This window comes from Elephas maximus, chromosome 10, assembly GCF_024166365.1.
Source record: "Elephas maximus indicus isolate mEleMax1 chromosome 10, mEleMax1 primary haplotype, whole genome shotgun sequence".
Taxonomy (NCBI): domain Eukaryota; kingdom Metazoa; phylum Chordata; class Mammalia; order Proboscidea; family Elephantidae; genus Elephas; species Elephas maximus.
In genome coordinates this window covers 30,510,660-30,526,091 of record NC_064828.1, presented here as the reverse complement: position 1 = coordinate 30,526,091, position 15,432 = coordinate 30,510,660, and the positions used below count along the sequence as shown (strand labels likewise).

At 49.9% G+C, this 15,432-nt stretch overlaps 1 protein-coding gene across 1 annotated transcript in view; it reads left to right on the top strand.

The window, feature by feature from the left end:
• TEP1 (telomerase associated protein 1) overlaps positions 1–14,459 on the top strand; it is a 48,363-nt gene extending 33,904 nt beyond the window's left edge. The window contains exons 28-55 of the mRNA XM_049897496.1: positions 108–200; positions 511–643; positions 799–949; positions 1,205–1,338; positions 1,542–1,630; positions 1,906–2,020; positions 2,882–3,122; positions 3,309–3,432; positions 4,319–4,443; positions 4,562–4,661; positions 4,876–5,031; positions 5,171–5,383; positions 5,632–5,785; positions 5,894–6,106; positions 7,206–7,366; positions 7,637–7,750; positions 8,673–8,780; positions 9,205–9,337; positions 9,436–9,512; positions 9,617–9,749; positions 9,872–10,008; positions 10,173–10,297; positions 11,379–11,522; positions 11,674–11,773; positions 13,335–13,440; positions 13,545–13,750; positions 13,876–13,980; positions 14,193–14,459. Coding sequence (XP_049753453.1) covers positions 108–200; positions 511–643; positions 799–949; positions 1,205–1,338; positions 1,542–1,630; positions 1,906–2,020; positions 2,882–3,122; positions 3,309–3,432; positions 4,319–4,443; positions 4,562–4,661; positions 4,876–5,031; positions 5,171–5,383; positions 5,632–5,785; positions 5,894–6,106; positions 7,206–7,366; positions 7,637–7,750; positions 8,673–8,780; positions 9,205–9,337; positions 9,436–9,512; positions 9,617–9,749; positions 9,872–10,008; positions 10,173–10,297; positions 11,379–11,522; positions 11,674–11,773; positions 13,335–13,440; positions 13,545–13,750; positions 13,876–13,980; positions 14,193–14,315 — 3,813 coding nt within the window. The 3' untranslated portion in view covers positions 14,316–14,459. The remainder of the gene's footprint in view (positions 1–107; positions 201–510; positions 644–798; positions 950–1,204; positions 1,339–1,541; positions 1,631–1,905; positions 2,021–2,881; positions 3,123–3,308; positions 3,433–4,318; positions 4,444–4,561; positions 4,662–4,875; positions 5,032–5,170; positions 5,384–5,631; positions 5,786–5,893; positions 6,107–7,205; positions 7,367–7,636; positions 7,751–8,672; positions 8,781–9,204; positions 9,338–9,435; positions 9,513–9,616; positions 9,750–9,871; positions 10,009–10,172; positions 10,298–11,378; positions 11,523–11,673; positions 11,774–13,334; positions 13,441–13,544; positions 13,751–13,875; positions 13,981–14,192) is intronic.
• Positions 14,460–15,432: the final 973 nt, after the last annotated feature.

Here is a 15,432-nt window from a genome sequence, read left to right as displayed (position 1 = left end):
CCTGGCAGTGGGCTTGGTGCTGGGGTGGAGGCCAGGCGTGCAAGGGCTGGCTGTGGGCAAGGGCTGTGTCTCCCTGGTCCCCACACTGAGTCTGTGAGTCTCATCAGATGCGGCTGCTGCTGGTGAAGCGGGGATCGGCCCTGCCGCTCTACCTGCGCTTGGTCACGGATCACCTGAGGCTCTTCACACTCTATGAACAGGTCAGTTAGGGGTGTAACCTCATGCTCATCATCCTCTAAGTCGTAATCCCACTTTCCGTTCTCTCTTCAGCTTCTTTGTCTCCTCACCTCATCCCATCACCCCTTGTGTTCCCCCGCCCTCAGCCCTTACAGTCTTGTGATCATCCATTCCTCCATCCTCACCTCATCCCCACCAACATTTTATTCCCACCTATTTCTTTTTCATCCTTCCCTTCTATTTCTCATGTTGTCCCCTTTCCTACCCCATAACCAAAACTTTAGCCAAAGCTGCACCCTCCCCTGACTAAGCCCTGTCTCCTTTCTCTCCCAGGTGTCTGAGAGACTCCGGACACTGCCCGCCACTGTCCCCCTGCTGTTGCAGCACATCCTGAACACCCTGGAGCAAGAGCACGGCCCTGATGTCCTTCCCCAAGCCTTGGCCACCCTTGAGGTCACACGTAATGGTCAGTGCTGGGAGTGGTTGGGAGGCTGAAGACTTGGGGATTGGATGACCTTGGTTCAGTTGGGTCCTTGGTGAATGGTGCAAAGAGGATTAGGTGCCATGGGGATGGGTGTGCTATGAGGTTGGATGAGGGCCTCAGAGAGATTGGGTTTTCAGGTCTGACCGTGGACCAGCTGCATGGAGTGCTGAGTGCATGGCGGTTACTGCCCAGGGGAGGCAAGACCTGGGAAGAGGCAGTGGCTGCTGATAACAGTGGGGACCCCTACCCCATGGGCTCATTTGCTTACCTGGTCCAGAGTCTGCGAAGGTACAGGTGCCCCCAGTTGAGCTCCCTGCCGATCTCACTTTGCCTTCCCATCTTTGAGCCAGGGCCCTGGGTGATCTCTTCTTCATCCCACCTTTCCCTTGGTATAGCCCTGACACCTGTCTCCTAAAGGCCCAGGCCACTCAACTTATCACTATTTCAGGTATGAATGAGGGTCTGCAACTGTGCCAGGCTGCTCCTTGACAGGCCTCCTCATTCTCCTCTTCTTCATTCTCTCCCTTCCTCATATGAGGACAGTTTGCTAGGAGAAGGCCCTCTGGAGCGCCTTGGTGCCCGGCTTTGCCTCCCTGATGGGCCCTTGAGAACAGCAGCTAAACGTCGATATGGGAAGAGGCCAGGGCTGGAGAGCACGGCACACCTCCTCATCACAGGTGATTGCGGTCATAGTCAGCTGGGGCCCTGCATGAGGGGCTCCAGCTTGATGGTAAGGAAACCCACTGGTGTTCCCCACTGGCTGGACCTCTCACTTGCCACCCCAGTGGGTGGATGACTCTTGCTGAAGCCTGAGGATGTGACCTAGGAGATGCTGCAGGCCCAAGCCTATCTCATTGTCTCTTCTGTGACTCACCTGCAGCTCAGCTCTGGAAGACATGTGACCCTGATGCCTCGGGTACCTTCCGAAGTTGCCCTCCTGAGGCTCTGGGAGACCTGCCTTACCACCTGGTTAGTCCTCAGACCCCCTGACACCTTCTCCCAGCCAATGCTTTGAATATTTTGAGATCACCCAACCATCATTACCACCACCATCCACAGTCACCACTGCCTTTACCCACCTCCCAAACTCCCCATGCCTCTCCTTTCTGTTTTCCTTCTCTCCTTCCTCAGATCCTTTGTCCAAGCTCCTGGGTCTCAGTCCCAGCTGCACAGGAAGAATCTAAGACACTATCCCTCTTCACAGCCTCTTAAATCTCTAATGAATCCAGTCTGACTCTTTCCAGCTCCAAAGCGGGAACCGTGGCCTCCTTGCGAAGTTCCTCACCAACCTCCACGTGGTGGCGGCACATCTGGAACTGGGCCTGATCTCTCGGCTCCTGGAGGCCCACGCCCTCTATGGTGAGAGGAGCCACTGAGTGGTCTCTTCTCTGAGATACGGGGTCCCTGAGTGTGGATGTGGGGGGCCTGTACAGGAGGAGGTGAATGGAAAGAAGAGTCACATTTCCATTCCATGCTGAAGAAGCCAAGGGGGTAAGCAAGTGATTCTGAGGAGATCTTTTGTCTGGATCTCTTAGACCAGAGTTTCTCAAGCCTTATTTAATGGGCATAAAATTTAATGGACACACGGTAAGAAACTTATTCAAATTCTACATCCCTGGGTCTTCAGAGGAAACCCTGGTGACGTAGTGGTTAAGTGCTACAGCTGCTAACCAAAGGGTTGGCAGTTCGAATCCGCTAGGCGCTCCTTGGAAACTCTATGGGGGAGTTCTACTCTGTCCTATAGGGTCGCTATGAGTCGGAATCAACTCGATGGCACTGGGTTTGGTTTTTTCTGGTTGGGTCTTCAGATTATGATTTCCTAGGTCTGGAGTGAGAGTCCGTGTATGGTACAAATGGTTAATGTGCTTGGCTGCTAACCGAAAGGTTGGAGGTTCAAGTTCACCCAGCGGTGCCTTGGAAGAAAGGTCTGGTGATCGATCTACCTCTGAAAAATCAGCCATTTGAAAACCTTGTGGAGCACAGTTCTACTCAGACATATATGGAGTCGCCATGAGTCATAGTCAACTCTGGCAACTGGTTTTGGTTTTTTTAGGTCTGGAGTGGGGTCCGAAGCTTTGTACTTTTAACAGGCATACCTGATGTGTGGCCAGAGGGCCAGAGTTTGAGAATTACCTTTTTAGACACCCCGTTTGAGTTCGTAGGTGCTGAGGTTAATGGAGTCCAGAACGGCTCCCCGGTAACACTCTATCTCTTTTACAGTTTCTTCAGTCTCTGAAGAGGAACAAAATCTCCCTGATGCTGACGTGGCAGTATTTCGCACCTTCCTGAGGCAGCAGGCTCCAGTCCTCAGACAGTACCCACTGCTCCTATACCAGCAGGCAGCTAACCAGCCTCTGGACTCGCCTCTTTGTCACCAGGCCCCACAGCTCTCCCAGCGACGGCAACTCCCACGCACAGTGCGATGGCTTAATAAACCCCAGACCATGGGGGGTCAACAAAGGCAAGACACTCAACCCCAGACCCTAGAAAGCCCACCAGAGAAACTAGCTGCAGCCCATTTGGCAACGAGAATAAAGGACAGACTAGAGTCACTGTGGAGGGGGGATTCGGGCACAGAGACACAGAAATGGGTTCATGGTCCTGTCCTTTCCCTCATTTCCTCTGTTTCTTTCTGCTCTTTCTTTAGCTCCAGCCTGTCTCTGTCAGTTTCCACGTCCCCCACAGCTGTGGCGATCTCTCCCAATGGGCAAAGAGCAGTTGTGGGCACTGCCAGTGGGACAGTTTACCTGTTGGACTTGAACTCGTGGCAGGTAGGAGGATGATCAAGACAGGGCAGAGTTCACCTTCAGAAAAGCCTCAGGGACTACCCTGAAGCCCTGGAGAAGCCAAAGCCCACTTGCTGTCACTGTCGTTAATTCAGCAACTTCACTTCCCTCACATGCAATCAAAAGGGCTCCTTCAAAAAATCAATCACAGCAAATGTTTGCCATACGCCTTCATTCACAGGGCTTATGACATTGTCTTTGCCCACAAAGCTGGTCAGTTTTACTGGGAGATAACACATAAAAAAAAAAAAAAAAAGGAGCCAAAACATAGTAGTGGGATGTAAGTAAGGCAGAGTGAGTTGTACAGTTCTAGGAGGACATAGGATAGAGAAGGGCAGGTATTTCAGGTTGAGTGAGGAGCCTGAGTAGAAACCCAGAGGGGAGAATGTTTCCTGTAAATTGCTAGAAATGATTTCAGCAGAGGGTGCTCATGGGAAGTCAATAGTAGATTAGGCTGGAGAGGGATCCTATAGCCACTGTCTCTTCTCTTCACATCCATATCATCCCCCACACCCCAACATATACATGTGTGCTCATAAGCCCGTTCCATCCTCCAAAACACCAAAACCAAACCAGATGCTGCAGGGTTGATTCTGACTCATGGCGACCCCCTGTGTGTTAGAGTAGAACTGTGCTCCTTAGGGTTTTCAGTGGTTGATTTTCAGAGGTAGTGCACCAGATTCTCTCTGTGACTTGGGGATTGGCATGGGGCTTGGAGTGAGGGAGAAGTAGCTGCACTTGAACCTGTGCGTGGCCTGGGAATGTAGATAGTCGAGGGCTCGAGTCCTTGCCTTGGCACTCTTTTTGGTGGGGCCTGGAGCGGGGGGACATGGCAGTGGCCTGTGCTGAGCTTTCCCACTTGCTGTCACAGGAGGAGAAGTCTGTGGTAAGTGGCTGCGATGGCATCTCTTCCTGTTTGTTCCTCTCGGACACATCTGTCTTCCTTACTGCCTTTGACGGGCTCCTGGAGCTCTGGGACCTGCAGCATGGTTGTCGGTAAGAGGTCCCTCCTCCATGCCCTGCACTGAGGGCCTTACCCATTTGTCGGAAGGCCAGGGGAGGGAAATGAGGAGGGAGCCTATGGCCAGGGCCTGACTTCGACTTCCTGGGACAGAGTGCTCCAGACCAAGGCTCACCAGCACCAAATCACCAGCTGCTGCCTAAGTCCAGACCGCCGGCTCCTAGCCACCGTGTGCCTGGGAAGATGTCTCAAGGTAATGCCTAGAGGGCTGTGGTGGTCCAGGTGACTCTGAACCGTGAGCCAGCTGGCGAGGAGGTTCTGTCAGTGGCAGAAGCAGCTGAGGGCTTGGCCTGTGGAGGCCTTCCCTGCTGAGGGTGGGGGACTGGACAAGATGACCCCTAGAGCTCTGGGACTGGAAGCTCAGGAGTGTGTATTCAGCACTCTGACACCTCCCCTGTCTTGTCCAGCTGTGGGACACAGTCCGTGGGCAGCTGGCCTCTCAGCACACCTGTCCTAAGCCCCTCAACTGCGTTGCCTTCCACCCAGAGGGCCAGGTGATAGCCATAGGCAGCTGGGCTGGCAGCTTCAGCTTCTTCCAGGTGGACGGGCTCAAAGTCACCAAGGTAAGAAGGTCCTGTGTCACCCCCTGGGGGAAGAAGCACAGGAGGATGGGAGGTAGGGAATGACAGACATCAGCCGTCTGTGTCACTGGGCTTGTATTAAGAGCAGGCCCTGACATTTCAATTTCTAACTCCCCTGTAGGAACTGGGGGCCCCAGGAGCCTCTGTCCGTACCTTGGCCTTCAATGCCCCTGGGCGAGTTGTAGCTGTAGGTCGGCTGGACAGGATGGTGGAGCTGTGGGCCTGGCAAGAGGGGGCGCGGCTGGCTGCCTTCCCTGCCCACCATGGCTTTGTTGCTTGTACCCTTTTCCTGCACGCTGGGAGCCAGTTACTGACAGCTGGAGAGGATGGCAAGGTCAGGTTATAGCGGTCTGGGGGTGGGTGGTGAGGAGGGAGTCCCAAAGGCAGGGAGTGTTGGGTGAGGGTGTGTTTGCTAAGGAGACTATGAAGGAAGCTTGACTGGTGGAAGCTACAGGGAGGGGTGGGCATGCTTGGGCAGTTCTCATGAGAAGAGCCTCTGGAAGTATCGGGGCGGGGTAACTCTGGGGGTGAAGAATCAGGTGGCAGAGGTGGAATATGTTCAAATCCTTTTCTCTGCCCCAGGTCCAAGTGTGGTCAGGGTCTCTGGGTCGGCCCCGTGGGTGCCTGGGTTCCCCTTCTCTCTCTCCTGCCCTGTGCGTGGCTCTCAGCCCAGATGGTGATCGGGTGGCTGTTGGGTACCGAGCAGATGGCATTAGGATCTGCAGAATCTCTTCAGGTACTGAAGGGGGAAGGGATTCAGTATTTGCCCCTTTGGAAAGGGGGCCATCCCCTAATTCCCACCCCCTTTCCAAGTGTCTTACTCTTGTTTTCACTCATTCTGTAGGTTCCCAGGAGGGTCAGTGTAAAGCAGTGCATGTGGCAGTGTCCGCACTGGCCTGGCTCAGCCCCGAGGTTTTGGTGAGCGGTGCGGAAGATGGGTCTCTGCAGGGCTGGGCTTTCAAGAAAAGCTCCGTCCAGTCGCTCTGGCTCCTGTCCAAATACCAGAAGCCTGTGCTGGGACTGGCTACCTCCCAGGAACTCCTGGCTTCTGTCTCAGGTACTGCTGTGCAGTGGGCAGGGTTGCTGAATCACTGGTCCTTGTAAACGTGAATACCTTCGATTTATATGTATATGCATATGAATTTATATATATGTGTATATAATACCAAAACCGTTGCCGTCACGTCGATTCTGACTCATCGTGGCTCCATAGGACAGTAGAGCTGCCCACAGGGCTTCCAAGGCAGCAACCTTTACAGAATCAGATTGCCACATCTTTCTCCTGCAGAGAGGCTGGTGTGTTTGAACCACTGACCTTTGGTTTGAACCAGCCAAGTGCTTAACCACTACATCACCAGGGCTCCTTGTATATGTATATAACTGTATGTAGTTAAGAGCTTGGCCGCTAACCAAAAGGTCAGCAGTTCGAATCTACCAGCTGCTCCTTGGAAATCCTATGGGGTAGTTCTACTCTGTTCTGTAGGGTCGCTATGAGTCAGAACTGAGTTGATGGCAACAAGTTTGGTTTTTGTTATGTGAATATGTATATTGCATACATGTGTACACATTTGTATACACACACGTATATATGCATATATAACTTTTATTTTTATGACTTCCAAAGTGCTTTTAAATGCATTTATTTTGAATAATCAGTCTAGACTTTGTTTCTTCTCCTTTTACTAACCCTGATCTTGGGACTTCTTTGCAATCCCAATAATCCTTTGGGTCCCTGCCCAGTGGAGGACTTTGCTGGGTAAAGGGATGGGTGTCCCTTAGGAGGAGAGAGAGAGATGTTGAGGTGAAAATGCAGAATGGCCTTAGTCCTCTTTAGGGGGAGGCTTGGTCCTCACTGATGGTGATGTGGAAGTGACACTGGGCACTTGAGAAGAGGAGAGGTCTGGAACAGCTGCCGTGGGAAGTTCAGTAGGGAATTAGACAAGGAGCTGGAGTGCCTGGTGTTCCTGACCTGTGTTCTTACATGATGACTGACTTGCCCAGGGCCTCTCCACAGTCTCGTGACTCAGTCATCCCTCCTTTGGTGCTGTGCCCACAGACATCACCCCAGCCCTGCTGATTGCTTTTGTCCTTGGGCTCCCAGGCCTGTCTTTCTTCCTCATTCAGGAACCCTTTCTTTCTCCCTGTTTCCAATGCAGAGGACTTCACAGTGCGGCTGTGGCCCAGGGGGCTCCTGACCCTGCCACAAAAGGCAGAAGAATTTCCTTGTGGCATTGAGCTTCGAGGACATGAGGGCCCTGTAAACTGCTGCAGCTTCAGCACTGATGGAGGCAGCCTGGCCACCGGGGGCAGGGATCGGGTGAGCCACAGAAGGCTGCAACCCTGGGTCCTCCTTCCCCTGGGCCCCCAGTCTCCCCAAGTTCCGCAATCTCTCTGGTTGCTAGGCTCCTTAACAGTCCATTCCCCATCATTCCATCCTGCTCTTTGCCAGTCCATACCCCCTTTGTTCGATTTGTCTACCCTCATTCCCTCGACACCGAGTTTCTTTGAAACTTCCCACCTGAAACAGCCCTGGTATTCTCACCTCCCTCTATGGCCCTAACTCCTTTCTCTCCTTTGACCTATCCAGAGTCTGCTCTGCTGGGATGTGAGGACACCCAGTGCCCCCGTTCTGATTCGCTCCTTCTCTGCCTGTCACCGTGACTGGGTCACTGGCTGTGCCTGGACCAGAGACAACCTACTGGTGAGTGAAGGGGTAGGGATGGGGCAAAGCTCAGCAGGGTTCCTGAGGGAGGACAACACTCCCCATCTGCCTCCACTCAGCCTTTTTCTAACACCCATCAATAATAGTAATAGCTGACATTTGTTGAGCACTTACTATGTGCCAGGCATTGTACTAAGCTCTTTGCACGCAGTATCTCACTTAACGACCCCATAAAGTAGATACGACTGTTTCTCTCCATTTCACCGACAAGAAAATTGAGGTCAGGTAGGTTAAAGAACACATCTAAGGTCACATCAGTGATGAAGCTGACCCAGGAAACTCTTTCTGATAAGAAAGCCCATGCTCCTAATAAGAACACAGTACTGTCTCCCCCAGGGACTTGGGATGTACCCTGTCCCTGGAGGTAAAGGATACTGCTGTGATTTCTAAGGCAAAAGCAAGTCTCAAATACTTACTTAGGGTTGGTGAATCCTAGTTTCCCCATGTAGAAGCCTCATGTTGTTCTCGAAAAGGGATGAGGAAGGAATGACTATTGGTTGCATAGACTTGTCAGATTCTATCCTACCCCTGGCTTCTAGGAAGCCAGAGCTTTCCTCGGCATTGACAGAATTTTCACCTTTCTCTGGGTTTGTTGACTGACATTAAAGACAATAGCTACTATTCAGTAAGTGCTCACCATGTGCCAAGCAGTGTGCTGAGTCCTTTATGTGGACACACCCAGCCCTGTAACCACCATACCAGATAAGTACGCTATCGTTATCCTCATTGAATAGGTGAGAAACCTCAGGCTCGGAAATGAACTTGGCCCAGATCACAAGAGAATGAAGGGTGGAGCTCGAATTTGAACCCAGGAGAGCCTGTGCTCTGAATCACGTTATAAGCATACAGAAATGCTGGAGGGATGCTGATGATCCCATGCCTCTACGCTCTAACTCCTCAGATCTCCTGCTCCAGTGACGGCTCGGTGGGGCTGTGGAACCCTGAGTCAGGACAGCAGCTTCGTCAGTTCCTGGGTCATCAGAGTGCCGTGAGCGCTGTGGCGGCCGTGGTGAGAAGACAGTGGAGAGCTCACCAGGGGTCTTTGGGAGGGCTGGGGGGCTTTGTGAGACTGGATGCATTGGGTGTCTCATCTGAAAGGCGAAAGAAGTATAAAGAATGTGATGCTTGGGACTGGGTTGGGGCAGGATTAGGGCATCGAGGCTGAAGGTTGGTGTGAGGGGAAGTATGGGGAACATGCCAGCGCAGCATCTTAGTATCATGAGGGGCTTCTGTAAAGATCCCAGCCAAGAAAACCCTATGGAGCTCCATTCTACTCTGCAACACATGAGGTCGCCGTGAGTGGGAACTGACTTGCTGGCAGTGGGTTGTTTTACGGTTAAGCCCCAATACCCAGCCCACACCTCTGTCATGGGAGTCATACTTCCATGTCCTGCTCAGTGTAACTCTGCTCTGATGCTGTGCTCTGGGGGCAGGAGGAGCACGTGGTATCTGTGGGCCGGGACGGGACCTTGAAAGTTTGGGACCATCAGGGCGTGGAGCTGACAAGCATCCCTGCTCACTCAGGACCCATCAGCCACTGTGCAGCTGTCCAGGAGCCACGTGCAGGTAATGGAACACCAGCCACCTTCCCTCCCGCACTCCTCACCTTTCCCCTTCTCCCCTGCTTCTTCCTTTCTTCTCACTCCATTGCTATGTCTGAACAGCTGGCCAGCCTGGGTCAGAGCTTCTAGTGGTGACTGTGGGACTGGATGGGACCACAAGGTTGTGGCATCCACTCTTGGTGAGCTCCCTGCAAGAACTGGGGTAGGGGGTGGTAGAGAGGGCGTGTGGGGCAGCCTTCTCTTGTGTCAACCCTCCATGCCCATCTCCATCCCTTCTTCCTAGGTGTTTCAAACACACACCCTCCTGGAACACAGTGGCCCAGTCAGTGCAGCTGCTGTCTCAGACATCTCAGGCCTCTTGCTGACTGCCTCTGAGGATGGCTCTGTACGGCTCTGGCAGGTACCTAAGGAAGCAGGTGAGTGAAGTGTGGAGAGAGGCAAGGTGTAAAGAGGGGTGTGTTACTGAGATAGCCTAGCATCGCCTCTTGTACCCCAGCAGGGGTCCAGCTTCTAATGAAGTGCTTTCTTTTCTCTCCAGATGACACATATATACCTAAGAATTCTGCAGCCATCACTGCTGTGGCCTGGGCTCCGGATGGTTCCATGGCAGTGTCTGGGAGTCTAACTGGGGAACTGATCCTGTGGCAGGAAGCAAAGGCTGTGGCCACAGCACAGGTGAGTTTGGGGCAGCCTCAGCTCTTTGCTGTATGTGAGTTCTGCCCCAGCTATGGATTTAATGGTACTTGCCAGGGTTAGAGATTGTATATATGCCTGGGAGGGGAGAGAGGGTCAATCCTGGCTGCTCAGAAATACTAGCTCTAACCTGTTGTGTACACCAGGCTCCAGGCCGCGTCAGTGCCCTGATCTGGTCCTCGGCACACGCCTTCTTCGTTCTGAGTGCTGATGAAAAAGTCAGTGAGTGGCAAGTGGAACTGCAGACGGGTTCAACGTCTAGAAATTTCAGGTGAAAGGAGGCAGCTGGGGTAATATAAAAGGAACAATAATAGTCTCTTTATACCCAGGATTTTACTCAAATCACTCCACCTCTGCTTCTGAACTAGGGCAATGGGATGTTAGTTATTGAAAGGAAAAGATTTCCTGGGAGATTGTTTTCTGCTCCCCCTCATGTCAGTTTAAATGAATAATTATCAAGTGCTTACTTTATGTCCACCGCTGGGCCAGGCAGTGTGAACCAGAGACGTGACATTTATTCTCTAACTAAGGAAGCTCACAGTAAAAGAATGTGCATGCAAGTAAAGTGCCACCAACCCTCAGAGTGGTTAAAGTCATAGAGAGGGTACCTATGAAATTCCTGGGGCTGCAAAATTTGAGAAAGTATAGGAAAGAGATGACATTGGTGGCTGGGCTTAAAGAATGATTAGGAGTTTTCTGGGTCAGTAAGGGAAAGGAAGAGTGTTTCAGGAAAAGAGAGTGGCCTCAACAAAAGGCATGGAGGCGTGAAGGTGTGTGGTATATTCTAGGTGCTGGGGTGCACGCTGGGATGGGGGTGAAATTGGTTTGAGAAGATAAACCAGGACCAGGCTGTGGAGGGCACAGTGCTAAGAACTTTGGGTTTTATTCTGACAGAATTTTGAGCAGAATAACCTGAATTTTAGGAAGAGGACTGGTGGCAAATATGGAGAATGGGTAGTAGTATAGCCATACTAAAGACAGAGACCACTTTTATAGCTATTGCTGGAGTCCAGAAAATACACACCTGCCCTGACTCGGACTGTGGGGATGAGAAGGAGAGATAGATGTAGGCATGTGCTGAAGGTAGAATCGACAGGACTTATTGATCAGCTGAAGGTAGGGAGGGAAGGAAAAGTCAAGAATGCTAGAGATTCCTAGTTTGAGCAAATAAAGGGATGGTAATGATGAACACTGATACAAGAAAAACGGAAAGAATACCAGGATTTGTAGGGCAGGTAATAAATTTTGTTTTATATTTCACTCCTGAGGAATTCATGGGGGAACTGAGGAGTCTGAGAGAGGTGGACTAAAGTAGGCTCTTTTTCTGTCCATTTACGTTGTTTGTGCTATAGCCTTCACCTGAACCAAGTGCTGCAGGAGGACATAGGGGTCCTGACAGGTCTGGGCCTGGCCCCTGATGGTCAATCCCTCATCCTGGCTAAGGCAGAATTGGAATTGCTGCACATGGTGCCAGGGAATGATCCCTCTGTAATCTGGTAAGATCCAAAATGCTGCTTCCTCCCAAGCTGGAAAAAGAGAAAAAGTGGGCTAGCAGTTATCCTGATGTTGGATGTAACTTAGAACAAAACGGTGGAGTCTTATAGAGAGGTTTTCCTGAGCTCAGCTTCTTTCTTTCTTATGAACCAGGAGCTGCTATGTGGAAGATGGTCTTACAGTGTTGTCTACCCACAAGGAGTATGGTATATTTGTCCTGCAATCAATAGCCCCTAAAGGTCTTTATCTCTTAGTAAGTGCTGTTTGGATGTGTCTTAAAGCAAACATTTGTCTAGGACCAGTGTTTTTAAACCTTGGGACCCATCATGGAGGAAAATGGGAAGGGAGGGAAAGGCAGTTGGCTTCAAATCCCCTTCTCCTTCCTCAGCTGGAGTGGTACTTAAGAGCTTTATATGTTGGAGTTCCCTATAAGATTTCATTGGTGCAAAAAGGGATTCTGCTGTTTTAAAGAATTATGGAAAATGATAAACCTAGGAGTTTTCTTAATTGTGTTATTTTTTATATCTTTCTTTGCTGCCATGAATATTAGCAACTTGAGGGAAAGGATTGTATCTTACCTCTGTCATTATACTTAGCTGTTACCTATAGATGTGCAACATTTGTTGGTTTGGTGGGGCCAAAGCTGGCCAGTCACATCAAATATAGGTTCTTAGGAGCCCTTTGGAAGCCCTGGGTGGTACTAATGGTTAATTAGCTCAGCTGTTAACCAAAGACAGGAGGTTCCAGTCCACCCAGAGGCACCCTGGAAGAAAGGCCTAGCCATCTACTTCAAAAAAATCAGCCGTTAAAAACCCAGTGGAGCACAGCTCTACTCTGACACACACAGGGTTGCCATGAGTTAGAACTGACTCGACAGCAACTGGAACTGGAAAGGTGCCCTTTATCCCTAAACAGGTTATCAAATCGTAACCTGCCTATCTGCTAAAGTTTCTTACTGGAGTCTACCTTTCCTCAGAAATTCCACTCTTAGGTACATGCCCAAGAGAAGTAAGTGCACATGTTCTCCGGAATACAGGTAACAAGAATGTTCGTAGCAGCTTTATTCATAATTTGCAAAACAACTCAAATGTCTATAAGGAGGACCCCCCCCCTCAAAAAAAAAGCCTGTTGCCATCGAGTTGATTCTGACTTATAGAGACCCCGTAGGACAGAGTAGAACTGCCCCAATAGGGTTTCCAAGCAGCAGCTGATGGATTTGAACCGCTGACCTTTTGGTTGTCAGCCATAGCTCTTAACCACTGCGCCACCAGGACTCCATAAGCAGAAAAGCGATAAGTAATTTGTGGTGTATTTATACAAAGGAATACTAAATGACAAAAAAAAAAGTATGCGATACTGAATACTGATGAATGGAACAGTACAGACATAGACATAGCTCATAGACATTATGCTGGGTCAAAGAAACCAAACACAAAGAATGCATACTCTGTGATTCCACTTAAATGAAGTTCAAGAACTGGCAAAACTAACATATGGCGATAGAAGTCAGAATAGTATTTAGCTTCGGGGGTGGTGCTCTGGTATTGACTGGGAAGGGGCATGAGGAGAACCTTCTGGGATGATGGAAACATTCTACATCTTGATCTGGGAGGTGATTGCATGGGTTATATGTGTGTACTGATTCATTGAGATGTACTTTGAAGATTTGTGTACTTTACTGTATCTAAGTTGTAGTTCAAAAGAAAGGAAAAAAAAAAAATCCCATGACCAACCAGAGCAGAAAACTGTTCCTTTGTCTGGGCAGGGCTGAGTGATAATGAGTAGGCTAAACAAAATTATCTATTCTTTCACAGAGGCAAAAGGAATTAGGAGAGTTTGAACAGTTCCTGGACTTTAATCTGAACCTAGAAAGTCCTAGTGGGGCTCTAATATGTATAACTCAGGCCAAACCTGAATCTGGTGAGTGGTGATGGGAGGACCCAAGGGGATGGCCTCAGGGAGAGTGGTGGGTTCTTCTAGACCTGAGGCCTATCCTGGCTCTAATTCTGTCCTTGGAATGGCAGAGTCCTCATTTTTGTGTGCCAGCTCTGAAGGGATGTTATGGAACATGGCCAGATGCAGCCCTGAAGGAGAATGGATCACAGGTAACATCTGGCAAAATCCCGAAACCCCAAATTCAGGGGCAGACTCATCTACATGCTTGGAATTAAATGTCGACATGGACGTCTGGCCAAGAACCCCAGATCTCACGACACGTCAGTGTAGAAAGGTGAGCTTGAGGGAAGGGTAAGTCTGGAGGAGGGGGCTCTAGATCTGATGTAGCAGACTTTGGTGCTTCGTCGACTGAGGAGTGCCCTGAGAACTCACCATACGTCTCTCCCCCTCTTCCCTGAGATCCACTCGGGCTCCGTCACAGCCCTCCATGTGCTGCCTGAGTTGCTGGTGACAGCTTCAAGGGACAGAGATGTTAAGCTGTGGGAGAGACCCAGTATGCAGCTGGTAAGTGGGTGCAAAGGGGGAGATGTAAGGGGGATGTTACAAGAGAGCAAACAGGGTAAGAAAGGGCAAGATCAACATCCTGGTTTCTTCTTGTAATGATGCTCTACTAACCTGTTTCTATATAAAAGGCATTAGTGTGAGAGCAAAACAAGTTGGTAGAGAGGCCCTAGGTTTGTAGCCCTCATCTTCCTCGTTTTTGTTCCCATTTGTAGCTGGGCCTGTTCCGCTGTGAAGGGGCAGTGAACTGCCTGGAACCTTTCCTGGGTCCTGATTCTACCCTGCAGCTTGCTGTGGGAGACGCACAGGGCAATGTGTACTTCTTGTCCTGGGAATGAACATGTTACACCTCAGAGGAAAGATGATACCTCTTGTTTTAGAGATACAAAGCCTGAAGACACCAGGACCTGGCTTTCTTCGTAAGATTATGGAAATAAAGTGCCAGAAAATCTTAAGTGTAGTCCTGCCTGTGTTTACATGTGAATTTGGACCAAGAAGGAAGAATATGGATATTCTAACATGTTTTTTCTCTGATATAATATTAACCCTTACTAGAACTTCAAGAAAGTGAACTAGATTGTTAGTAGATACTCTTTGAAACCAGGCTTTAAAGTTCTTATGTTACTTGCTAGCCCCAGGGCCCTAGGATAGCATCCTGCCAGGAGGTGGAGGAACAGCAGTGATGTTGGCCAGCACTAGAAGAGAGTGCCGAAGGCCTCTCCTTGGCCAAGTAAGGCTAAGGAAAGGAAGAGTAGAGTGAGTCAGTAGTGCCCACTTCAGGGCATTTCAAGTAATTGGAATTGAACTGGGACAGTACTAATCTCCTCTCACAGAAGAAGCCTCATCTTCCCAGAACTAACTCCCCAGATGTGAAGTGAGAAGCCAGGGCACTGAGAGCAAAGTGAGTTTTCTGGCCCTCACAACTTCTGACAGGGCACCAGAGCCACTTGACTTGCAGGCATTAGTCAATATAGTAATCGGCATTCTTGAAAGAGGTCACAAAGGTATATGCCTCTCAAGTTGAATTTTATTAGGATTAAAATTTGATTTGAAAAATGGAACAGTCATACCTATGGACTTAACATGGACTTTGATCCTCTGAAGCAAAAGTTCTAGAACCTTTTTATTTTCCTACAAGTATATTCTGTGGGAGGGGAAGTTTACTGAGGCCCTTTCATTCTAAGGATTGGAGAAGGAAATGTCTTCTGTGTCCAAGAATTCAAGGACTTGTGTAGACAAGCCATGGCTATTACAGGGATTTGGGTCTGGGTCAGTAGGGTTTTCTTAGGAAAATGCCACTGTACTCTGGTACAGAAGTGAGTTTTGAGGATTTGGGGATTTTAATGATAGTGAGTTTTGCTCTCACTTTACCCTGATTCTAGGTTTTACGTGGAGAAATCACCTAAGAGACCTTAGTTCTTACCCAGTGTCCCAGGGTCTCTCTCCCCCAGTCTA